At 43.2% G+C, this 25,508-nt stretch overlaps 2 protein-coding genes across 12 annotated transcripts in view; both read right to left on the reverse strand.

Annotated features, from left to right (window-relative positions):
* Positions 1-14,410: 14,410 nt before the first annotated feature.
* Positions 14,411-18,477, reverse strand: LOC140070180 (uncharacterized). The gene is made up of 3 exons (XM_072116523.1): positions 16,616-18,477; positions 15,840-16,337; positions 14,411-14,521 (listed from the first exon to the last, which is right to left on the reverse strand). Exons 1-3 carry the CDS (start codon positions 17,864-17,866, stop codon positions 14,411-14,413), a joined length of 1,860 nt encoding a protein of 619 aa, XP_071972624.1. The 5' UTR covers positions 17,867-18,477.
* Positions 18,478-21,161: 2,684 nt separating this feature from the next.
* The window catches only part of EML1 (EMAP like 1), a 93,398-nt gene continuing 89,051 nt past the window's right edge, over positions 21,162-25,508 (reverse strand). For all 11 annotated transcript variants that reach the window (XM_072116178.1, XM_072116172.1, XM_072116171.1 and 8 more), the window contains 4 exons: positions 25,095-25,182; positions 24,565-24,660; positions 23,960-24,090; positions 21,162-23,695 (listed from right to left, as the gene is read on the reverse strand). In XM_072116178.1, the coding sequence (XP_071972279.1) occupies positions 23,570-23,695; positions 23,960-24,090; positions 24,565-24,660; positions 25,095-25,182 (441 nt within the window). In that variant the 3' untranslated portion in view covers positions 21,162-23,569. The remainder of the gene's footprint in view (positions 23,696-23,959; positions 24,091-24,564; positions 24,661-25,094; positions 25,183-25,508) is intronic.

The raw sequence follows: 25,508 nt of genomic DNA on the forward strand, positions 1-25,508 counted from the left end.
ATTTAAGAAGTGACATGTTGCTACCCGTTTTGCAATGGCTTTTAATTGTATTGGCATCCTGAGGACACCAATACAATTAAGAGAAAGATGAGAAATTCTGACTATGATTGTAGCTTCCAGGGTCCCCTGAACAGGAAGAATTGCAGGGGCCCAGAGCAGGAGCTCCAATAATAACGCAGCCTTGTCTGCACCTCCACGCTCCTCCTGTAGTCCCAGGCAGCTAAGGATGTGTAACTTTAAAATAGCAATGATCACAGCACATCCTGGGTGGCCAAGGACTGCAGGAGGTGGTTTTGAGTCCTGTCTGGAAACTCTGTTCTGGGTTGATGGCCTGGGTGCCCAGAAGGTGTGCTCCGAGTGCCACCTCTGGCACCAGTGCCATAGGTTCGCCACCACTGCCCTAGGGCATTTTAAGCCTAGATGGTCTGATCGATCCTACCACATACTGCTTGACTACAGTATAGCAGTATATGGTAATTTTGCACATAAACACCCACCAACAACACCCGTTATCAGTGCCAGAATGCTGTTTCAATCACATTTCAAGCATTTTCTTGCTCTATTAGACAGTCACAGTGTGGTAAGGCGGCCGTGTCTCAATGCACTGTGAACATGCTGCATGGGCACACTACTTAATATATAGGGGGCACTATAAGGAGCGAGCTGGAGGAATGTGGACACTATACAGAGGGGGCTACAGAAAAGGAAGCACTATAAAGGGAGGGCTTGAGTAAAAGGGGCTCTATAAAGAGGGGGCTACCTAAAAGGTGCAGTAGGGTTAATTTCACACCTGTAAAAAACTAGTTATAAGCAAAGTTTTTTTTAACTTACGGTATTCACCCGGCCATAGCCCAGGAGAGAACACGCCAGCGCGCTGGTAAGGAGGAGGGGTGAGCTCTGCACACCTCTCCCCATTCCATAGCGATGCAGGGCGGTATGTACATGGAAAGATAGATCATCTTCTATCTTTTCCCTGTGCCAATGGACACCAAAACCTCCCCCAACCCCCCACCCCTGTCCCCACATGCGCAGTGTAAAAGAGGCCTAGCACAGACATTAACTAGTGATTTTTAAAATGATGGTGCATCTTAGCACAGTATCGACTGCATTTCCAGGATTTCTGGAGTAGAACTAAGCCAGTCTGGGTATTGGTCTGTTCTAGAACCTTGGATAGGGAGGTGCGTGGAACTCTCATGGAAAACATAGAAGCAGATCTCTGCCAGATGGCTCCAATACTCTATGGTCTTCCAATTAGGTGGTCTGAACGATCCTACAGTCATGGCCATAAGTTTTGAGAATGACACAAATATTATATTTTCACATGATCTGTAGCCCTCTGGTTTTTATGTGTGTTTGTCAGATGTTTTTATCACATACAGAAATACAAGTGCAATCATATTATGAGTAACAAAAGCTTTTATTGACAGATAGAATGAGTTACTGCAGCAAGTCAATATTTGCAGTGTTGACCCTTCGTCTTCAGGACCTCTGCAATCCTCCCTGGCAGCTCCCAATAAACTTCTGAACCAAATCCTGACTGATAGCCGTCCATTCCTGCACAATCAATGCTTGCATTTTGTCACAATTTGTTGGTTTTTGTTTGTCCACCCGTCTCAATGGGATTAAGATCTGGGGAGTTGCAGGATGCTGTACAGTTGGCATGAGACAAGACTGGTGGTATCGCTCACCTTGTCTTCTCCGAACAAGCTGTTTTCCAGATGTTCCCAACAATCGGAAAGGGGATTCATCAGAGCAAATGACTTTACCCCAGTCCTCAGCAGTCCACTCCCTGTGACTTTTGCAGAATATCAGTCTGTCCCTGATGTTTTTTCTCTGGAGAGAAGGGGCTTCTTTGCTGCCCTCCTTGACACCAGGCCTTGCTCCAAGAGTTTCCACCTCACAGAGCGTGAAGATGCACTCACACCTGCCTGCTGCCATTCCTGAGCAAGCTCTGCACTGCTGGTAGCCCCATGCCCAAGCTGAAACACTTTTAAGAGACGGTCCTTGCGCTTGCTGGTCCTTCTTGGGCGCCCTGGAGCCTTTTTGGTAACAATGGAACCTCTCTGCTTGAATTCCTTGATGATGCAATAGATTGGTCACTGAGGTGCAATCATTCTAGCTGCGATACTCTTTTCTGTTAGGCCAGTTTTGTGGAGTGCAATGATGACTGCACGTGTTTCTTTAGAGATAACCATGGTTAACAGAAGAGAAACAATGATGCCACCAGCCTCCTTTTAAAGGGAACCTGTCACCAGGAGACCCATTTTTAGCCCTCCCCCAGTTCCCACAGAGCATAGTTCATACACTGCCAAAGTGTTTTTGTATAAAAAATAGGTTTTACAGAAAAAAAGATATGTTATATTGTACCTTTCATTAGCATCTGCTGTGTGACTAGGCAGTTGCCAATTGGGAGGGGCTGGAAAGGAGCAGTCCCCCCCACCCTTGGGAAACATGTGACCTTTTCAAATATATGAATAACTCCCCACACTCGGGATTGGCTGTAAAGGGGCAGGGGGCGTCACTAAGCCAAGTGATGGGTGTTTTCATATATTTGAAAAGGTCACATGGAGAAGCTGTTTCCCAAGGGTGGGGGGGAACTGCTCCTTTCCAGCCCCTCCCAATAGGCAACTGCCTAGTCACACAGCAGATGCTAATGAAAGGTACAATATAACATATCTTTTTATCTGTAAAACCAATTTTTAATACAAAAACATTTTGCCAATGTATGTACTATGCTCTGTGGGGACTGGGGGGAGTGCTAAAAACGGGTCTCCTGGTGACAGGTTCCCTTTAAAGTGTCCAGTGGTGTGATTCTTACTTAATCATGACAGACTGATCTCCAGCCCTGTCCTTATCAACACCCACACCTGTGTTAATGGAGCAATCACTAAAACAATGTTAGCCTGCAATGAAGTTGTAATGTGTTTTGGGGTAACAAGTTCATTTTCTAGGCAAATATTAACTTTGCAATCAATTGCTCTGAAGCTAATCAATCTTTATAACATTCTGGAGTATATGCAAATTGCCATTATAAATCCTGATGCAGTAGACTTTGTAAAAATTAACCCCTTTCCGCACCTTGCCATTATTTTACGTCATAGGGATGCGGGTCGTTCCCGAACTTTGACGTAGAATCATGTCATGGCGATCGCCTGGGCTCAGTACGCGGTAGCCGGGATCCCAACTATCGAGAGCCCAACTGTTCAACCCTATAGACGCCACGGTCATAGTGACCGCGGCGTCTATGGTGCATCGGCACCATGACAACCCTGAATTCCGATAAGGACCCCATGGCTGCCTATAGTAGCTGCCTGTTAGATTGTACACAGTGCACGATCCTAACAGTGCAGCTGTCAGCCTATGCATAATGCATAGGCTGACTAAGTAATATGCTGCAACAGATTAGTATTGCAGTATATTACAATGAACAAACGATCAAATGATCACTTGTTCATGTCCCACCCTGGGACAAAATGAAACAGTAAAAAAAACGTTTAAAAAAAAAGTGCCCTTAAAGGACACCTGTCATCAGGTCTCTGTCACTATTTCTGTCACTACTACCTTTTTGAGCAGCTCACACGGATCCCATCACAGCCTTTATCTAGTTATTTCATACATTAATCATTGTAAAATCATCATGTCTTTATTATGTAAATGAGGCTGGTCACATGGTCAGAGGCAGTGATGTCACCCCTGTTCCCCCTCCCCTCTCCTCCCCCTGCTCATGTCTGTGTGCAATGTATAGTAAAGCATTGCTAGTGTGTGTGCTGCATCCTCCTAATACACAGAGACACAGACATCAGCTACACAAGTGCCTGACATGTTCTGCTATACACATGTGAGAGACACAGACATCAGCTACACAAGTGCCTGACATGTTCTGCTATACACATGTGAGAGACACAGACATCAGCTATGCAAGTGCCTGACATGTTCTGCTATACACATGTGAGAGACACAGACATCAGCTACACAAGTGCCTGACATGTTCTGCTATACACATGTGAGAGACACAGACATCAGCTACACAAGTGCCTGACATGTTCTGCTATAACATGGCTGCCTGGAGCGGTTGCATCTTTCACATACACACACAGGCTGCAGGAGGCGTGGCCACCAGCAAGCACTTGGAGCAGCCATTACATGGAGCAGCTGTCAGTCAAGCACTGGGGGTGTGGCTGTGCCTCCCATTCATGAATAAGCTGGACAGCTTGAATATGCTAATGACTCATTGGACATCTCACAGGTCATTTGTATACAGCTTTAGGACCTCATTGCTTAAGTTTACAGGCATGTAGAGGGACAATGAAGGGATAAGGTAATGCTCTCTAATGGCAGTTTATGAAAATATATTTAGTTTAGGGGGGTTATTTTGCATGACGGGTTCTCTTTAACCCCTTAATGACCGCCCTATCGGGATTCTACGGCGGTCATTAAGGGTACTTCTTCTGACGCGACGCCTTTCTACGGCGCCGCGTCAGAAGAAGATTTCGGGACATCGGGTCAGTTTAGTGCCGGTGTCGGGCTGTGATATCACAGCCCAGACCCGGCACTAACACCCGGGATCGGAAAAACTCTGATCCCGGGTGTTTAACCCCTTACACGCCGCGGTCAAGCATGACCGCGGCGTGCAAGTGTGTCCCCCGTGGATCGGACCCCCCCGGTGTGCTTACCGGGGGATCCGATCCCTCCTGCCGCTGCCCCGGGTCCCGACGAGTGACCCGAGGCTGTCGGCTCCTCTTCTCGCCGGGTCCTGCCTTCCTGGCAGGACCCGGCTGTAAGTAACTGAGCATGCGCGGCATGCTCAGTTACTTACACTTTACACTGCAATACAAGTGTATTGCAGTGTAGAGGCTTGAATAAGTGATCGGATGATCGCTTATTCAAGCCAAAATGTGGAAAATGTAAAAAAGTAAAAAAAAAAAAATTAAAACTTTTTATAATATAATTAAATAAATAAATTAAGGCCCATAATCTCCCCAGTAACACATAAAATGCATGTACAGTAAATAAAACACAAAAACATACATATTTGGTATCACCGCGTCCGTATTAATCTGTACAATAAATCTAAATCAATATTGAACCCGCTCGGTGAACTACGTAAAAAAAAAACTCGGAAAACTTCCCATAATATACAATTTTTCATCAAACACCATCACAAAAAATGTTCTAAAAAGTGATCAAAAAAAGTTACGTTCCCTAATATGATACGACTGAAAAGAACAACTGTTTTCGCAAAAAATAAGCCCTCAACCAGATCTGACAACAGAAAAATACAGAAGTTATGGCCCTGAAAAGTTGTCAATAGTAAAAACAATGCGATTTTCTCCAATATTGGTTTTGCTCAGGAAAATGAAGCAAAAATAAGAAAAACTATATAAATGAGGTATCACCGCAATCGTAGTGAACCAGAGAATAAAGATAAAATATTATTTTTACATTACGGTGAGCGGGGGGGGGGGGGGAAATGCTAACAATCCAAAATAAAAATTGATGATTTTGTTTGTGTCCCCCTTGAAATAGTTAATAAAATCTCAAGAATAAGCTTTAGACTCCCAAAATAAATTATCTATACATTGTATCTCATCCCATAAAAAATAAGCCCTCATATGTTTGTATTACCAAAAAAAAAAATAATTTATAGGTCGTACAATGTGACAATACAAATCTGCAGTGAATGGCGCCTCCATTCATTCTATACTCGGCCGTGCGCCCGTACAGCAGTCACCACCACATATGGGGGTATCAGTACACTCGGGAGGAATTGGGCATCAAGCGTTGCAGTGCGTTTCATCATTTAATTTATTCTGAAAATTTCAGTTTTGGCCTAAATGAATGTATTTTCCAAAAAAATTCAATAGTTTGTATACCGGTAGTATACCGGTAGTATACCGTCCTCCTGGCTCACCCTATCAGTTTCTTGACCACTTTGCCTCTTGGCTCTCTCACTTTTTATCCTGTGACATTCCAACCATCATCATGGGTGACTTCAACATCCCTGTTAACACTCCCATTTCCCCTCCTGCCTCTCAGCTCTTAGCACTAACTACTTCTCTCGGTCTTTCACAACTCTGCGATTCCCCCACTCATAATGAAGGAAACATCCTCGATTTGGTCTTCTCCCGACCATCTTCAATATCTGATTTTACCAATTCCTCCTTTCCACTTTCAGACCATAATCTCCTTTCTTTTACTTTCAATAATCCTTCTCGTTCTCAGAATCCTTCCACCCATCACTCATACCGGAACCCACGTGCAATAGATACTCATCAACTCACAGAAAACTTACAGTCTGCACTGTCCCCCATCTCCTCTTTCACCTGTCCAAACCTGGCTACTAACCACTATAATCACACTGTCAGAAGCGCCCTAGATGAGATGGCACCGCTCACTATCCGAAATTTTCAACACACACGCAGGCAACCTTGGCACACTGAACAAACTCGTTTCCTTCGGCAGTGCTCCAGGATTGCTGAACGTCTGTGGAGAAAATCGCGCACATCTGCAGACTTTCTTCACTTCAAATTTATGCTAAAAACGTATAACTCTGCCCTCCACCTTGCTAAACAGGTCTATTTTACTAATCTCATATCCTCTCTCTCTAACAACCCCAAAAGGCTCTTTGATACCCTTCACTCCTTACTAACACCCAAGGTGCAGCCACCTGTCACAGACCTTGGGGCTGAAGATCTGGCCGCCTATTTTAAGGACAAAATTGATTGTATCCGCCAGGAAATAATTGCTCAATCCACTCACCCCACTAATCCCCTTCCCTCCGATACCTTATCTTGTTCACTCTCTTCCTTTGAGCCAGTTACAGAGGAAGAAGTGTCTAGGCTCCTTTCCTCTGCTCGCCCCACTACCTGCATCAGTGACCCCATCCCCTCACATCTGGTACAGTCTCTCTCCCCAGCAGTCACTTCTCACCTAACTAAAATTTTCAATCTCTCTCTCTCTTCTGGGGTCGTCCCCTCTTCTTTCAAGCATGCTATTGTTACCCCTTTACTAAAGAAACCTTCACTGGACCCATCCAATGCTACTAACTACCGACCAGTTTCTAACCTCCCTTTCATCTCCAAACTCCTGGAACGCTTGGTCTATTCTCGACTAACCCGCTATCTCTCAGCTAACTCCCTCCTTGACCCCCTACAATCTGGTTTCCGCTCTATGTATTCCACTGAAACTGTTCTTTCTAAAGTCTCCAATGATCTCCTCACTGCAAAATCCAAAGGTGACTATTCTCTCCTCATTCTCCTGGATCTATCCGCAGCGTTCGATACTGTGGACCACCAGCTCCTCCTTAGGATGCTTCACTCCATTGGCCTAAAGGACACTGCACTCTCCTGGTTTTCTTCCTATCTCTCTGACCGCACTTTCAGTGTCTCCTTTTCTGGATCTTTCTCTACTCATCTTCCTCTCAGTGTCGGGGTTCCTCAGGGATCAGTCCTAGGTCCTCTTCTCTTCTCTCTCTATACTGCCCCCATTGGACAAACCATCAGTAGATTTGGTTTCCAGTATCATCTTTATGCTGATGACACCCAGCTATATACTTCTGCACGTAACATCACTCCTGCCTTAATCCAGAACACTAGTGATTGTCTCTCTGCTGTCTCTAACATCATGTCCTCTCTCTTCTTGAAACTTAATCTTTCTAAGACTGAACTTCTTGTCTTTCCACCATCTACTAACCAACCCAACCATGAACTCTCCATCTCGGTCTGTGGGATCACTATAGCACCGAGGCAGCAGGCCCGCTGTCTTGGGGTTGTGCTGGACTCTGACCTCTCCTTTTTACCATATATTCAATCTCTTGCTCGCTCTTGCCGTATGCATCTCAGAAACATCTCCAGAATCCGGCCGTTTCTGACATTTGAAACTTCTAAAATGCTAATTGTTGCACTTATTCACTCTCGACTAGACTACTGTAACTCCCTACTAATTGGTCTTCCACTCTCTAAACTCTCTCCTCTTCAATCTATTCTTAATGCAGCAGCCAGGCTCGTCTTTCAGGCCAAACGCTACACGGATGCCTCCAGTTTGTGCCAATCACTGCACTGGCTACCTGTCTCCTTCCGTATTCACTTTAAGATAATAACCCTCATCCACAAAGCTCTGAATAATGCTGCACCTCCCTATCTCTCTTCTCTCATCTCAGTCTATCGCCCTTCCCGTGCTCTTCGATCTGCCAGTGACATTAGATTAATCTCTACCTTAATTCGAACCTCCCATGCACGTATCCAGGACTTTTCCCGAGTTGCACCAATTCTCTGGAATGCCCTTCCCCAGACTCTGAGACTAATGCCTACCCTCCAAAGCTTCAAACGTGCTCTTAAAACCCATCTCTTTAGGCAAGCCGATCACAATCGCTAACTGCTTGAAATGTCAACTCTCCCTTTACTAATTCATCCTATGTCCTATCTCCCATCTGTTATCTGGCAAACAGCTGATATATACCAAGCTCCAGGCTTCTCTGCAGTCTTTTTCACCTAGGACCCTGTAAATAAGATGGCGGCTGATGGCTGGTCCAAGCAGCAACATCGTTGTTTAGTAAATTATTTATTAAATTATTTTATATTGTTCCCTTATAAAGAATGGCTGGACCATTATACAACCTCTTGCGTCACCCCCTCATCCTCATAGTTTGTAAGCTCTTGTGAGCAGGGCCCTCACTCCTATTGTTCTATATGACTGTTTGTTCTTTGTAATGTAATATAGTTGTATATGTCCCCTATGATTTGTAAAGCGCTACGGAATTTGATGGCGCTATATAAATAAAGATTATTATTATTATATTATTAGTTTCTAAATCGCAGGTCCATATTTTTTAACCCATGTGAAACACTTAAAGGGTTAATGGACTTAATAGAAGTTGTTTTACATACGTTGAGGGGTGAAGTTTCTATAGTGAGGTCATTTATGGGGTTTTACTATTATTTAGGCCTCTTAAAGTCACTTGAAAGCTGAGCTGTCCCTCAGAATGTGAGTTTTGGCAATTTTCATGAAAATAAGAAAAATCGCACCTAAAGTTCTGCACCTCATAACATCCTAGAAAAATGACCGGAAGCATAAATTATCATCCCAACATAAAGCAGATATTCTGTAAATGTTAATTATCAAACTTTTTGGGTAGTTTTACATCTTGTCTGGAAACCAGAACATTTCAAACTTGGAAAATGAAGAATTTTTACAAACTTTTGCCAAATTTTCACTTTTTTTCAGAACGAAATGCAAAACTTATCACTTAAATTTTATAACTAACATGAAGTACAATGTGTCACGAGAAAACATTCTCAAAATCACCGGGATATGTTAAAGCGTTCCGAAGTTATAACCAATTATCGTGAGACTTGTCAGATTTGAAAAATCGTGTCTGGTCATTGAGCTGAAAACTAGTGTCGGTGATAAGGGGTTAAGTCCCATCCCATGCAGTAATCAAAAAAACATAAATAAAAGTGAAAATCCCCCAAAAAACACAACATATTGGGTATCACAACGTCCGTAACAACCCGTACAATAAAATAAAATTGTCACCGAACCCATACGGTGAACACCGTAAAAAAACAAAAACCTCACAAAAATTATTAAATTTTCACATCTGACCGCATAAAAAGCGCATAGAAAGTGATCAAAAAGTAAAATTTACCCCAACATGATACCAAGAAAAAGTACAGCTTGTCCCGCAAAAAAATAAGCTCTAAACCAGCTCTGTAAACAAAAAAAATATATAAATGTTCTGCCCATTGTTACATGAAGATACAAAAACAAGCAAATTTCGCACAAAATGAGTTCTATATTCTGCAAAACCAGTTAACCATAAAAAAGCCATATAAATGGGGTATCGCTGTGATCATGATGACCCATAGAATAAAGATAACACATTATTTTTATGGTATGGTGAACGAAAAAAAATGCTAAAAATCATAAACAAGAATTAATGATTTTTTTAACCACCACCAAGAAAGAGTTAATAAAATCTAATTATTAGCTATTGAGCCCCCCATAAATGTTGCACCTGAAAAGTGGATCTCATCCACAACAAAAAAAAAATCTCCCATATGTCCAAATTGCAAAAAAATAAACATTTTATAGCCTGTAAAATGTGACATTGCAGATCTGCTCTGAATGGCGCCTCCTTCCATCCTATGCCCAGCCGTGCGGCCGTACTGCTGTCACCACCACATATGGGGCATCCTTATACTTGGGAGAAATTGGGTATCAAACTTTGTGGAGTTTTTTTGTCATTTAATACTTTGTAACGGTAAAATTTTTGGCCTAAATTAATATATTGTCTAAAAAAAAAATTACAGCTTGTAAATGACACCTCCATTTTGTTTTAACCCCTGTGAAGCATCTAAAGTGTTAACACACTTAAAGTTGATTTTTTTTTTTACACATTGAGGGGTGTAGTTTCTAAAATGTCATGATGTATGGGGTTTTGCTGCTGTTTAGGCCTCTCAAAGTCAGTTAAAGCTGAGGAGGTGCCTCTAAATAAGGGTTTTGGTGATTTTGATAAAAATAAGAAAAATATGGGAAATGTTAGTTATAAAGTTACTTAGGTGCTACGACTATCTGTCTGAAAAGCAGAAAGTTTAGAACTTATTAGAAATTATTAATTTTTAGAAATTTTTGCCAAATTTTATTTTTTTTCATAACTAAACTAAAAGATGTTATCAAAATGTTTCTATTACTTTGAAGTACAATTTAGAGTAAAACAATCTCTAAATCCCCTGGATATGTTAAAGCGTCACGAAGTTATAACCTCCTATAAAAAAATCAGGCCTGGTCCTAAAGGTCTAAAATGGCTTAGACACAAAGGGGTTAACATTTGTATCATTCTCAAAACTTATGGCCATGACTATAGGCTTAAAATGTCAGGCTCACCCAAAGCATCAATCTTCTTCTCCTTTCTGTGGTGGCTGTATGCCGCTCTGAAGCCAGTAGAAGCGATGTGATGACATCATGTCCGCTGGCTTCATGACGCATAACAGTTACTGAACAGAAGAGGAGAGCTGCTGCTGCTTTGGTAGAGCATGGAAAGGGATTTATTAACTATTTCATGAGCTTTGAAACCAGACCCCACTGTAGGGATAGACGTCCTTGCAAATAAGGTCATAATTTCCTGCTCTGATATTCTCAACATCTCTACTAGAGATGAGCGAGCACTAAAATGCTCGAGTGCTCGTTATTCGAGACGAACTTTTCCAGATGCTCGAGTGCTCGTCTCGAATAACGAGCCCCATTGAAGTCAATGGGAGACTCGAGCATTTTTCAAAGGGACCATGGTTCGGGAATAAAATGTGTTAATTAATTGAAAAAGAATGTCTTCTGATAAGTTAGCAGATGTATGCAAACATCTGCAATCTATTCTTCACTGTTCCGCGCGTATATTATCTCCCGACAAGTTAACAGATGTGAAGAATAGAATAAAAACAGTGACCACATGATCATTTAAGTGAAAAACACAGTGAAGAATAGATTGCAGATGTTCTGCACATCTGCTTACTTGTCGGGAGATACGCTGTCCCGGGATCCGCTGCTCTTCTTCCACTGAAGTCTCCCCGATGTCTCCGTGCCCATATGTCTCCGTGCCCATATGTCTCCGTGCCCATATGTCTCCGTGCCCCGATGTCTCCGTGCCCATATGTCTCCGTGCCCCGATGTCTCCGTGCCCATATGTCTCCGTGCCCCGATGTCTCCGTGCCCCGATGTCTCCGTGCCCATATGTCTCCGTGCCCCGATGTCTCCGTGCCCATATGTCTCCGTGCCCCGATGTCTCCGTGCCCATATGTCTCCGTGCCCCTATGTCTCCGTGCCCCTATGTCTCCGTGCCCCGATGTCTCCGTGCCCATATGTCTCCGTGCCCATATGTCTCCGTGCCCCGATGTCTCCGTGCCCATATGTCTCCGTGCCCCGATGTCTCCGTGCCCATATGTCTCCGTGCCCCGATGTCTCCGTGCCCCGATGTCTCCGTGCCCCGATGTCTCCGTGCCCCGATGTCTCCGTGCCCCGATGTCTCCGTGCCCCGATGTCTCCGTGCCGCTGCCCGATGTCTCTGTGCTGCTCCCCGGTGTCTCTGTGCTGCTCCCTTGTGTCTCCGTCCTGCTCACCGTGTTCTGCAATGTCTTCTTCACACATATATATTGTTCTTCACATACTATTTTGTTCGCACCGTTCCGCGCGTATCTTCCGACAAGTAAGCAGATGTGCCGAACATCTGTAATCTATTCTTCACTGTGTTCTTCACTGTGTTTTTCACTTAAATGATCCTGTGTTCACTGTGTTCACTGTTTTTATTCTATTCTTCATTGTTCTTCACTGTGTTTTTTTAATTAAATGCTCAATCTCGAGCAGGGGAAATACTCGTCCGAGCAACGAGCCGTCTCGAGTACCTTAATGCTCGAACGAGCATCAAGCTCGGACGAGCATGTTCGCTCATCTCTAATCTCTACCCTTTAGAGCAGTGGTGGCAAACCTTTTAGCAGTCGAGTGCCCAAAATGCAACCCAAAACCCCCCTTATTTATTGCGAGGTGCCAACCAAAAATTAAAGCAGTAACTTATTGCTCCCTTTTCTTCAACAACTTTCAATCATATTGGTCTCCTGAGGACAGCAACACAGTAGAAATATGGAAAATGTTAGCTTCTTTCTAAAAGCGGCATCTTTTAAGTAGCTTGGAACTGCAGGAAGATTCTTTGAATCCTGTATGGTGTGCTTGGGTGATGGCCCGGGTGCCCACAGAAAGGGCTCTGGGTGCCGCCTCTGGCACCAGTGCCATAGGTTCGCCACCACTGCTTTAGAGGGTGATATCAGTGTTACATTAGTCATGGCCCTTCTATTGGCACGTGGCAATGTTGGTGCAAGGCTCCAGCGTGGTGAACTCCCTCTGCTACCAGATACTGTATAACCAGAGGGGGTTGAGGTTGTCTCCATGATGAAGTGGTAGTAATACAAGCAGGGCTATAGACACAATAAGCAGGAGCTTCCAGCTGTGGTACATATCTACCTGGCTGAGCACAGTAAAGAGGCACAAGTCACTGGCCATGGTCTGTAGTACCCTTTCATTAGCAGCGGCTTGTACTATTGGAGGCTATAAAGGGCGGTCTTCAACCCCTGGAAGGTGGTCTCTCAAGAGTTTAAACACCTGACTGTGGAGGGCAGCTTCTTCTCGGTGAGGTCCATCAGGGACTTCACTGTAGCGCTGAAGTGTGGACTGAATCTTCATAGTACCTGGCCGTGTCCATGAAATAAATCGCCTTTTTCTTTGTCCCTGTGTATGCCCAGGCTTTATAACCCGTCTACCCATTGCCCCAGGTAGAGGACCTTGCTCATGCCGAGGTGGCACATTCCCTGCTTAAAAAGTCAGAACTGTCTAGCAGATATGCCTGAGCACCTGCATCATATGCTCTCAGTGATGTTGTGGACTCTCTCGTGTGACGTAGTATATAGGGAAGATCCATCACCCTCTCCTGTGTAGCATATTATATACAGAGGAGTTGTCGGTTCTCCTGTGTGGTGTAGTTTATAGAGGATCTATCAACCTTCTTGTGTGCTCTGAATTAGCATTTTATTACTAACCCCAAAATCTATTTGTCATTGCTACATTGGAGGACACAGCAACATGGGTATAGGCCTGGCCACTAGGAAGCTGACAGTATAAAATAACCTGGGAAAAAACACAGCATGTACCCATAAAACTAGAGAGTGGGATCTGCCCCCCCATTGTAGCGAGAAAACAATTTTACAGTAAGTACAAACATTTCTCGCTTTAATATTGGGAGGCACAGAACCATGAGACATCCCAGAGCAGTTCCTTAAAGACAAGTCATATTGTAACACCCCTCTTCGGGAAACTGCTCCGCCTTGTGTCCTTTTCAAATTAAAAAAGCCTCCCATGTCCCGGCTGAGCTCTGCCCCTATTATATCCATCTATAGATGCTCTGCCTGCTGTCTCCAAGTCTTGCTACGGAGTTTGCCTAGTTCCCCACGCCTCAGTGTCTAGCAACCAGAAGCATACAGTAGCACATGCGATACTTGCAGACAGCGGTCGGAACATCTACAAATGATGTCCCCAGGGGGAATAGAACAGGGGGCGGAGCTCAGTCTGGACATGGGAATTTTTTTTTTATTTGATAAAGGACACATGTAGGAGCCACTTCCCAAACCCTCCTCTATATCCATGCCCAGGTAACAAATACCTAGTCACAGCTCACATGGAATATAAAAGGTACAACATAACATTTTTTTTTCTGTAAAAGCTATTTGGAATACAAAAGCTGTTTGGCAGTGTATGTAATATGCTCTGTGGGAACTGAAGGGGGGGGGGGGTGTGCTAAAAATGGGTCTCCAAATGACAGGTTCTCTTTAAGGGAGGGAAACATGATTCCATGCGTACAGCTGCATGAAGCACCTTACACCTCACTTAGAGAAGGTATGGACAGAGGTCTTGGTGGCCTTGCATACTGGAACAACTGAAGTCTGATGCCGAACACGCCAATTACCCAGGTCGATTGGGTGGTGACCTGAAGGGGGAAAAGGGGGAGTGTAGGCTTCACTAATTACCCTGAAAATGGTGAGCTTAAAAGCCGCTAAGCCTTTATGTGGATCCTCAGGAATCAATAACAGGGAATACGGACATCGGAAGAGACAGACAGAGAAGCTTGATATGGTCCAGGCTATTAACCTTATTAAGAGAAAGTTCTTGTGGAGGCGTTGGAGATGGACAGTGTTCTTATTGAGATGAAAAGAGGACACCACCTTCTGAAGAAAGGTAGGAACGGGACACAAATGCAGCATTACAAAGGCAACCTAAGAAAGAATGCATAGAGAGACCTCTCACTGGGGCTCGAAAGACGAAAATAGAATAGCCTCAAGAAGTAAATTCAGGTCCCAAAGTTCAATTGGGTTCCATTAAGGAAGGGGGGGGGGGCACAGTGCACCACAAATAAGACAAATGTGAGGCAAATAAGTCTACAATCATGGTGCCCACACCTGACAAAGCAGTTAAAGACCTCTGGATTGAGTCACCACTTCCCCTATCCAACAAGTTATTTGCCATCCAATTGATGGAATGTGGGCCGCCAAGAGGACAAACGTTTCTCTCAGCCCACTTTATGAAAGAGCTGCTTAGGTTCTGGTACCCCCTTGATGGATGAGATAAACCACGTTTGTGGCATTATTACTGTGCTCCTGAGGGTGATTCCTAAGAAGAAAGGTCCAGTGATTGAGCAGTGCACTGTAGTAGGGCACTGAAATTCTCTGTGCATATACGACAGGTTGAAACTGGGTGACCGGCAAAGAAAGCAACCACACAGATATCCACTCTGCTGCAAAAGCTTAGGGTGTACGCCCAATACTGGCAGGTCATGTCTGCCTCCTAAAGACACTAGGCTAATAACTGATCAGATTAAGGCCTGTAGTAAGGCCTACCATTTCTCTACCTAGTGTCATCCTGCTAGCAGCTGGGCCTATGCCCATGGTGCTGTGTCCCCCAATGTTAGAACGAGAAAATGGGAATTATTCTCACCGTTAATTCGGTTTCCATTAGTCCACCATGACGGCCCCACTTGGAGGATGACCCCTTGACCTCTGTAGGGACAGGAAGCAGAGAAGTTATACCCCACCCCCGGCATCCATACTCCAGTGACTACCAAATAACTACACCGGCAGCGGATGCAACTCTTTTATTGTATGTTAAATCACACACACAATCTTTCCATAAAGTACAGTATAATATACATGGGTGGGAATATATATGGGCTGTCATGGTGGACTAATGGAAACCGAATTAACGGTGAGAATAATTCCCATTTTCCATTGCGTCCCCCATGACGGCCCCACTTGGAGACATAACAGATTAATTTTTTTCAGGGGGGGGACAACAGCTTGAAGTACTTTTCTGCCAAATGCTAGTTCTTTTGTACTCTGTAGGTCTAACCTATAGTGTTTTACAAACGTCATTTGACTAGACCATGTTGCTGCCCTACAAATTTCATTAATGGAAGCTCCCCTTTTTTCGGCCCATGAGGTTGCCATGGCCCGTGTGGAATGAGCTCTAATAGTTTCAGGTATAGACATATTTTGAGCTACATAAGCATTTTTAATGACAGTTTTGATCCATCTCGCTATAGTGGATTTTGAAGCTCTCGTGCCTTTGTTTTTCCCGCTAAACTGTAGAAGGATATTTGAGTCCCTTCGCCATTGCCTTGTTGTTTCTAGGTAGAAGAGAAGAATCCTTCTGACATCAAGGGAGTGCCCTTCTTCTTCCTTCGGAGTTTTCGGATTTCGACAGAATGTAGGTAAGATAATCTCCTGGCTTAGATGGAAGCTAGAGGATACCTTGGGAATAAAATTTTTATCAAGCATTAATGTTATTCTATCTTCAGATACTTTCAGGTATGGTTGATAGATAATGCCTGGATTTCTCCTAGACGCCTGGCTGATGTTATGGCAATGAGAAAGGTTAATTTGAGCGTCAATTCTTTAATATTTTTTGAGTCTAATGGCTCAAATGGAGGACCGGTAAGATAATTTAAGACAACAGATAAGTCCCAACTTGGGACAGCTATTCTTACGGTAGGTTTTAGTCGGGACGTAGCTCTTATAAATCTCCTTACCCATTGGTGATCCGCTAGAGGACTATCGAAGAAGGCACTCAACGCAGATATCTGGACCTTCAAAGAGCTGGTCTTCAGGCCCTTGTCAAACCCTACTTGGAGGAAATCCAATACCTGGGAAATATTGGGAGAGTTCTGGTTAGGAATCTCAGGTCCACAGAATGTTACAAACTTATTCCATATACGGAAGTAAATAGCCTGAGTGACAGGTTTCCGACTCGCCTTTAAGGTGGAGATGACCTTGTGGGACAAGCCCTTGGTTTTTAGCAATTCCCTTTCAGGATCCATGCTGATAATTGGAGAGCCTGGGGATTTGGATGCAGAAGTGGTCCCTGGAATAGTAGGTCCGCACGAGGAGGGAGGTGAATAGGCTCTTCCAGAGATAGCCTCCTGAGTGATGGAAACCATACCTTCTTTGGCCAGTAGGGCACTACGAGGATTACTTTTGCCTTCTCTCTTTGGATCTTCTGAATCACTCTGGAGACTACTGGTATTGGTGGGAAGGCATACATCAGTGCCGCATTCCAGGGATGTCTGAACGCATCTAGTTGGCTCATAGGTGTTGAATTGTCTAGCGAGAAGAAAAACTTTGTCTTCGCATTTGTGCGGGTTGTGAATAGATCTATTTTTGGAACACCCCATTTTAGGGTTAGATGTTTGAAGATCTCGTTGTTCAGGCACCATTCGTTCTGGTTGATGGTCTTCCTGCTTAGGTAGTCTGCTACCGTGTTTTCTTCTCCTTTCAGATGGACTGCAGATAGGGATAATATGTTCTGCTCTGACCAACTGAAGATCTTTTCTGATAGAAGAAGAAGATCCAAATTCTTTGTGCCCCCCTGGTGGCGTAGATATGCCACTGTGGTGACATTGTCTGAGTATATTCTTAAATGATGGGATTTCATTAAATCTCCGCTGACTTTCATGGCTTCCCACACTGCTCTCAACTCCCGGTAATTGGAAGAACGTTTTTGTATGGATAGAGGCCATTCCCCTTGAAGAAGGGATCCTTCGAAATTTGCCCCCCATCCAGACCGGCTTGCATCTGTCTGGAGCGACCACAAGGGCCATGGGTGCCAGGCTATCCCTTTTTGTAGGTTCTCTTGATGTGTCCACCAGGCTAAGGCTTCTTTGACCTTTGCAGGGATCTCTATCTTCCCATCTAGATGAGACGGATCTTTGTCCCATACTGATAGGAGCCAACTTTGTAATCTGCGGGTATGAAACTGACTCCACTGTACTGCTTGGATACATGCCGTCAGTTGGCCTAATAACTTCATCACATCTCTTATGGAACAGTTGACTCTGTTCTGAAATAATTCTACTTCTTGACAAAGTTTTGATACTTTTCCCTGACGAAGGAAGGACATCTGGAGTGATGAATTTAGAGAAATCCCCAGGAAAGTAATAACCCTGCTGGGATTCAGATTTGATTTTTCCCAATTTATGATCCAACCCAACTGTTTGAGGGTGGTAATTGTGAAATCTCTGTGATGTATTAGCTCTTGTTCAGATCTTGCCACAATTAGTAGATCGTCCAGATATGGGATTATGATTATCCTTTTTGTTCTTAAGAAGGCAACTATTTCGATGATAATCTTCGAGAATGTCCTGGGAGCTGAGGATATTCCGAAGGGAAGTGCCTTGTACTGGAAATGACTTATGATGCCTTCTGGGTTGAGGACCGCAACCTTGAGAAATTTTTGGGATGCTAGATGTATTGGCACGTGATAATAGGCATCCTGCAAGTCGATTGTGCACATGAAGGCCTCTGGGGGAATCTGGGTGATCGCAGAGTTCACAGTCTCCATTTTGAATTTCCTGTATAGGATGTATTGATTCAGGTCTTTCAGGTTGCATATCATCCTGAATGTCCCGTTGGGTTTTTTATTAGGAATAATGGGGAATAGTGACCTTCCCATATTTCTGATTCTGGAACCGGAATGATGACATCCAGATTCAATAACTTCTGAATTTCCGACCATAACTGAAGAGCAAGCTCTGGAGACGGTTGTCTGGTGAGGAAGAATCTTTGGGGAGGAAGAGATGTAATTTCCAGCCTGTATCCATCTTCCAACATCGATAAAATCCATGGATTCTGTGTAATTTTTATCCAATGTTGGTGAAATTTCAGGAGTCTTACCCCCACTCTGGCGTCATTTCCTAAATGATGAGGTGGTGTTGCTGGAACTAAGGACGAACCCCCTTCCTCTACCCCCCTTTGGGTAGCTCCATTTCCCCTGCTTTCCTTTCCCTCTATAGGGAAATCTCTTTTCTTTTTGGTCCCGAAAGGGCTGCTTCTTCGGAGTTGTTTTTGCCTCCGGAAAGCCCTTCTTCCTATTGGCTGCCTTTTCAAGAATGGTATCCAATTCCTGTCCAAATAGGTATTCCCCTTGGAATGGAAGGCCACACAGTTTAGATTTTGACCTGAAGTCTCCTGTCCACTGTCTTAGCCACAGTGTTCTCCTTGCCGAATTGGAAAGTGCTCTTTCTTTGGCGCTAAACCTTACACCTTCCGCCGAGGCGTCCGCAACAAAGGCTGCTGCTGATTTAAGTACAGGAATTGTTTCTAAGAGAATTTCTCTCGGTGTTCCATCCTTGATGTGATTTTCTAGCTCAGATAGCCAGTAAAAAAGGGTACGAGAGACTGACGTAGTGGCGATGTTCGATTTAAGATTCCACATAGACGATTCCCATGTCTTTTTCAGCAGGCTGTCTGCTTTGCGGTCCATGGGATCTTTGAGCTGAATAGAGTCTTCAAAGGGAAGATCGGTCTTTTTCGCAATTTTTGTGACCTGGACATCTACCTTAGGAAAGGAATTCCAGATCTTTGATTCTTCTTCCCCAAAGGATAGACGACTCTTAAACTCTCTTGATATAGAAATTCTATTTTCTGGTTCTCTCCATTCCTCAAGGATTAGATCCTTCAGAGTCTTATTGATCGGAAAGACGCGTCTCTTTTTAGCCTTAAGGATCCCAAAAAGCTCATCCTGAATAGATGTTGGTTCTTCAACCTCTTCAATCTTTAGGGTGTCTCTCATGGCTTTTAATAGAGGATCTAAATCCTCGGACATAAACAGGTATTTGGTTTCCATTTTTACTGCTGATGTAGATGGAGTTGAATCTAAATCTAAGGAGTCCTTGACCGAACCCTCTAGTGATTCTATATCGGACTCTGATTGATATTCAACTCTCTGTCTTTTTTGTACAGGTTCCTGAGGTATTAGGTTAGCTAGAGATGAAGCTAATGAACACTGAACCTCCCCTTTTATAAAAGTCCTCATTTCGTCCATAAATGATGACTTTTCCTCTTTCAAGAGGCTATCAATACAGTCCTTGCAAACTGCTTTTTTATAATCGATAGACAATTTGTAAAGGCACATGTTGCATCGACGGGAGGTAATTTTTCTTTTCCCCGCATCTTTGGGAGGTGGATCCTTAGATTCTCTATGCTTTTCCTTCTCTTTCGGTTCCTACCAACAGAGAAGGAGAACAGTGTCACTATCTAAGAATAGTAATACTAAATCTTTAGACATAAATAAATTTGTGTATGTTAGGATATGACCCACAGTAACACTTAGATACCCCGAAACCACTCACAGGAGCTATAGGCGGGGGATCTATAGACACAGCATCCATAGTACAAGATTCCGCGTTGCCAATGGTAAAAAACGGCACCTATGTGTACACATATTATATATTAGCATATTTCAAAATAAACGTTATATATATATATATATATATATTGGACTGCTGTTCATACTTGCCTTGAACACACAAGATCGTGAGGTAAGGCAATATTTTGGCCCAAAAATGGTGGTGCCTGAAAAATATACAGCCCATATATAATACTGAGTCATTGCATATTAAATGTCTCAGTCCGAGTTTACAATGAAAATACCTTAATAGACCGCAGTGGAGGATATGGTGCGCCGGGATACAGGAGCATTAGACCTCAGATCATTGTGCGTCCCCGCCAGCTTTAAATCTTACCGCTCCACGCGCCTGTTTCCGGACCGTGCGACAGATTACCTCACTTCCGGTGCGCCACCGGAAGTTGTCACTGGCGGCCGTGTCAGGCACGCCGCCGCCATTTTGTTGAAGTCCGGGTGTCGTTAACCTCACGGGGTCGCGGACAGAGCCGGAACTACCGGCCCCAACATGCCGACAAGGGAAGGGTCGTATGCACCGATCGCTGTCCTGGACCGGAGGGGTAAGAGGAGGATCCCCGCGCCACACATGCTCCCCTCTCACTGTCCCTCTTGGATGGAAGGATCAGAGGAGAGATCTTCTCTACAACCTGCCCTGTGTAGGGACAGGAAGACACTGGAGTATGGATGCCGGGGGTGGGGTATTTAACTTCTCTGCTTCCTGTCCCTACAGAGGTCAAGGGGTCATCCTCCAAGTGGGGCCGTCATGGGGGACGCAATGGAAAGTAGAGCAGAGCAGCGACACACATAGAATCATAACCGTTTGCCGAGTTTCTATCAGGGTGCCGAAATATTTATGTGCATATTATCTAAAACACAAGACACAAGTACAATTTTATTTCATAACAAATTTCAAATTTATTTTTCACCTTCATCCCCCCCATGTAAACAATGCATTTCAAGCCTTTTAATCAAACATTCAAAAACGCAGTAATGGTTCCTGTTCGTGTGAATACAAACATTCACATAGACGTGAGTGCTCAAGTCCGGAAGATTAAATAGTTGTATATGAATGTTCCCTTCCATGCAGATGTAACCTGACACAATAAAACCACTGTACACGAAAACATTTTTTTTTTACAATAAGTCACAGAAAATTAAAAGGTTAAGCGGAGCCGTGCCGCCTAATACATCCAGTATAAAAAGCGTAAAGCTTAGTGCTGAAGTGCCGCTTAGAGGGAAACATTGTAATAGTAAGACAGAAAAAGGCACTTGGCTCTATAGTAACATATCCTTCATTAAACACCTGTTGGGCTACATGAGCGGCAAATCTACAACTCCCACCCTAGTCAAACTCTGTTTACAGTAGAGGGTCCATCATTCAGGATGTAATCTATAAGCCACAGTGACTACCAAGAGCATCTCTCTATGGAGGACAGCATATCCGTATATTACTCGGACAGCCCATTGATAGCACAAAGAACTGTGCATTTCCTTATTTCTCCTATAGTGGTGCTGCAGAAAATCCAATGTCTGTTCCCTCACATATCACAGCTCATCCCCAGGGATACTAGCAGAAGTCCGGAGTCTATAAGGTATTTGTAATTCAAGCTAAAAAGTCAGGGCTTGTATAGAGCAACATATATTGAGCCTCATATTATGGCTTCACATGGTATTACAAGGATTCATCTTCAGTTTACAGTCTGTTTGCCAATGATTATTGTACTGATTCTGCAGGGGAAACAAAGCCAAATGCGTACATGTCATTTCCATCATTATCTCCAACAACCTGCGTGTCCGTCCTAGGTCGAGAGGCAATAGAGTGCATAATTGCCCCGCATTTATGATGGGATTGTCCATTCTGATATATAAAGCTTATTTATTGTATTATGGTTATTTCAATACAAGTTCTGCAATTTTCCATTGTGGTTGGACTTTCCACGTGGTGCTATTTTCTTGCTGTATACATTTCATACTTGACCTCATCGAGAGCTTGCTACAAACATACGAGGGGTCCCCCAAAACACTGCTCTATACACGGTGCATCAGTCTCTCTCCTACCTTTAAGATTTGCAAAGTGTAGCAGAGAGCAAGAAAGAGCCATGTGACTGAAATCAATGGGGCATAAAGGATTTCATTCACTAGCAGAAAAAAAACATAAAATAAACTATATGAGCGGAATTCAATTGTAGGATCTTGGTACAGATTTTCGGTCTGAAAATCCTGTTGAAAATATCTCTCCTATTGGGAGACCATAGAGTTTTTCCTCTGAAAGCATCATGGTCTGCTATATGGGGTATATTCTGAGCACAATCCAGACTGATGGCGCTGAAAATATACTGCATGCTGGACAACTTCTGCATCAGATGGCAGATATATACATGACATCTGAAAGGTACTCTTAATGGCGTGTAGCTTCAGATTTATATATAAGAGTGGACAACCAGTTCCTTATTGAACAGTAATACTTCAAACCATTGCACATGCCCAATTCATCAGTTTTCAGTGCCACCTCAGGTGTCAAGACTTTACTGCCCACCTACAAAGCAAATGTTTCTAGCTGATCTGCTGTGATATGGACGCCTTCATCCCTCTGATATATTTGCTACAACCAGACTTCTAAGCGATTTCTCTTCTCATAGATGCAGAGCAATATTCCACTTCAAACTAGGAGAAAGCAGATAATTGAACACAAGAGCTACAAATCAAAAAGGCAGAATAGAAAAAGTTATTGCAGGTTATACTGTATATTCCTCAACAGATGCACACCAAGGTTACCAACATATGGAAGTGAGGCAATGGCATTACACAGATACCATGAACAATCCCATCTGAGGAACAATGGGGAGAGTTACAACAGGTAACTAACTACAAGTGCGTAAGCACTGATGCCCATAAACAAAAAACATTTACACAGTTCCTAGGGTATCAAGTCTAATGCAACGTACCAACTCATGTCACCGTCATTGTCTGAATACTGCTCGTGGTAAAATAAGACGTACACAAGGCAAGTTTAATAATTTCTTGAAAACTAAACTGACAGCACATTATAGACAGAGAATAGAATATAAGACCTTTCTGCGTTACAATGTAATGTGTATGGTGTTCTGCAGGATACGGTGCCAGCACAACCCCCCTTTATTAGAAGCCTAGGGATGATGACAATCAGATTGACAATCATAAAGAGGGGGAGATATTTGGTTCCTGAGTTCTCCACAACTTGTTAAGAAGCAGCCCGTGTTAAATATAGGAAGGCATGTTGGTTACGGGATTCTCTTGGTTTCTTCAATGTAGATTAAGCAGGTGACTAGAGAACGCGCCACTGCATGATGCTCATGTCTTTACCACCAGTAGAGATTAAATGACTGTCGTTCTGCAGAAAGCTCACATTGGTGACATGGCTGCTGTGGCCACCATAAGCGTGGCTGGATGTCTGCAAACACAGTAACAGAAATAAGAAAGGTTTCTCCCTTGAAAGTATCTCCAATCATAACAATTTTTTTTATTTACCAACAATAAAAACATGGCCTACATTACAGTCTGCACATCACAAAAAGGGAGCATAGAGAGCAATACAGGCTACACTGCATTTGTCTGTAACCATAGCGACACAGGTCCACACAGGTCTGTATACAAAAAACATACATTCTATAAACTATATGAACTATAGCTAGTTTAGTCGTTCATGGTCACTTACCCGAAACTGTGAACAAGGATATGAAAACAGATGGACTTTGCCAAAATCATCTCCAGTAGCCAGAAGCTTCTGATCCGTTGACCTACAGATTGCATTGAGATCTGTTCCATCTGACCCCTCTGGCCACACTCCTGCAAGAAAGATGAGAAGCAGGTTCAGAACCATAGAAAATAAGTTGCTTGGTAATGTATACATCACTTCTGTATCACTTTGTTTACCATATCTCTTAAAACCATATTCCTATTTATGACATCTCCAAAGGTGAGACCCATATCCATCTCAAGAACATGATCCCCACACCTTAATCCCACAGCCAGGCTGAGTGGAGAGGTGGCATTGCATGTTTTAACACTATGCAAGACACTGATATACAATGGCTGAAGCGGTTTGATTGGTGATATTCAGATCATGAATGAGAAGTGCCTCAGATCCTCTCTTCTCACCATTTGGCACCATGGGATGGGGGTTATATGACCCACATTTTTGAGAAAGATGCAGGTAACTGGCACCTGCACCTATCTGGTATTTATGACATAACCTGTGGATACTGTATGTTAATGGGAATAAGATTAAGAGCGCTTGACAGAGAAAATGGTTTTACTAACCAAAAACCTGAAATCCAAGAGTGCAGGTATATGTTGCCCATTCAAGGTCTCTGGTGGTCTCAACACTGACTACTTGCTTGCAGGCCATAGGAATCCCTGCAACAGAAAAGTCATTATGTGAAAAGAAGGCAAAAAACAGAATAACTTACTCATCCCCACTCTCCACATTCGCCATAAATCCCCAAAACCATTGGTAAAGTGCATGGAATATTTCATAATCAAACTATGTAAGAAAATCTTCTTGATAAGCAATGTCTTGCATGAGGGTTTATTTGTACTTTGCCTATTTACGATCTGTACTTATTCTATTTTATTCTTCTATCAAAGCATCTGTAGTTACTGCAAGGAAAAAGCTCATTTCTAATGTTAAATAGCGACTGCCCACAAGGTGCCTGAACTAATCTGCATTGTAATTAGATCAGGTGATATCCTTCATAAATTGTCCCCAAAGCTTTATTTTCTTACATTCAACACAAACCAACAATAGTCAGATACAAAAATGTAGCAAACAGGATGCTGATAGCACTTACAGTACAAGATTTCATAATCCCCGGAATTAGACATCAAATATTGTGAATTCACAGACCAATCCAGATGAGTAATAAAACTGGAATGACCCTTAGGAGGGGAAACATATTTATTAGAAATTAGTATTTTAAAAGAAAATAAAAGAATTCTATAATGGTCATAGGCTAAGCCGTATCCCAATCTAAACTTTAAAGATTAAATGTTAATCTAAACCTGTGGCTAGTGGAATAAAATGGAATGGATTAGTTTCCATAGTTGAATTCTACCTCAAACATCTATTAAAAAATAAATAAATAAATAAAATCAATCAGAAGGCTACTGACCCCAACTATGTAAGCCGTGGCTGCTGCAAGTGAGGACTGTATCAAGTTTGTCCTTTATCATGCCCCTTTATTCATGTGACAGCTCCACTTTCA

The sequence above is a fragment of the Engystomops pustulosus genome, chromosome 7, assembly GCF_040894005.1.
Source record: "Engystomops pustulosus chromosome 7, aEngPut4.maternal, whole genome shotgun sequence".
Classification (NCBI taxonomy): Eukaryota; Metazoa; Chordata; class Amphibia; order Anura; family Leptodactylidae; genus Engystomops; species Engystomops pustulosus.

Coding starts and splice junctions, on each gene's coding strand:
- LOC140070180 (XM_072116523.1), bottom strand. CDS start 17,866: ATGTATCCAAGCAGTACAGTGGAGTCAGTTTCATACCCGCAGATTACA. Junction 16,338..16,615: donor CTCTAGCGGATCACCAATGG/GTAAGGAGATTT, acceptor TTTATTCCCAAG/GTATCCTCTAGCTTCCATCT. Junction 14,522..15,839: donor TTAATCTGTTATGTCTCCAA/GTGGGGCCGTCA, acceptor TTCCCCCTTCAG/GTCACCACCCAATCGACCTG.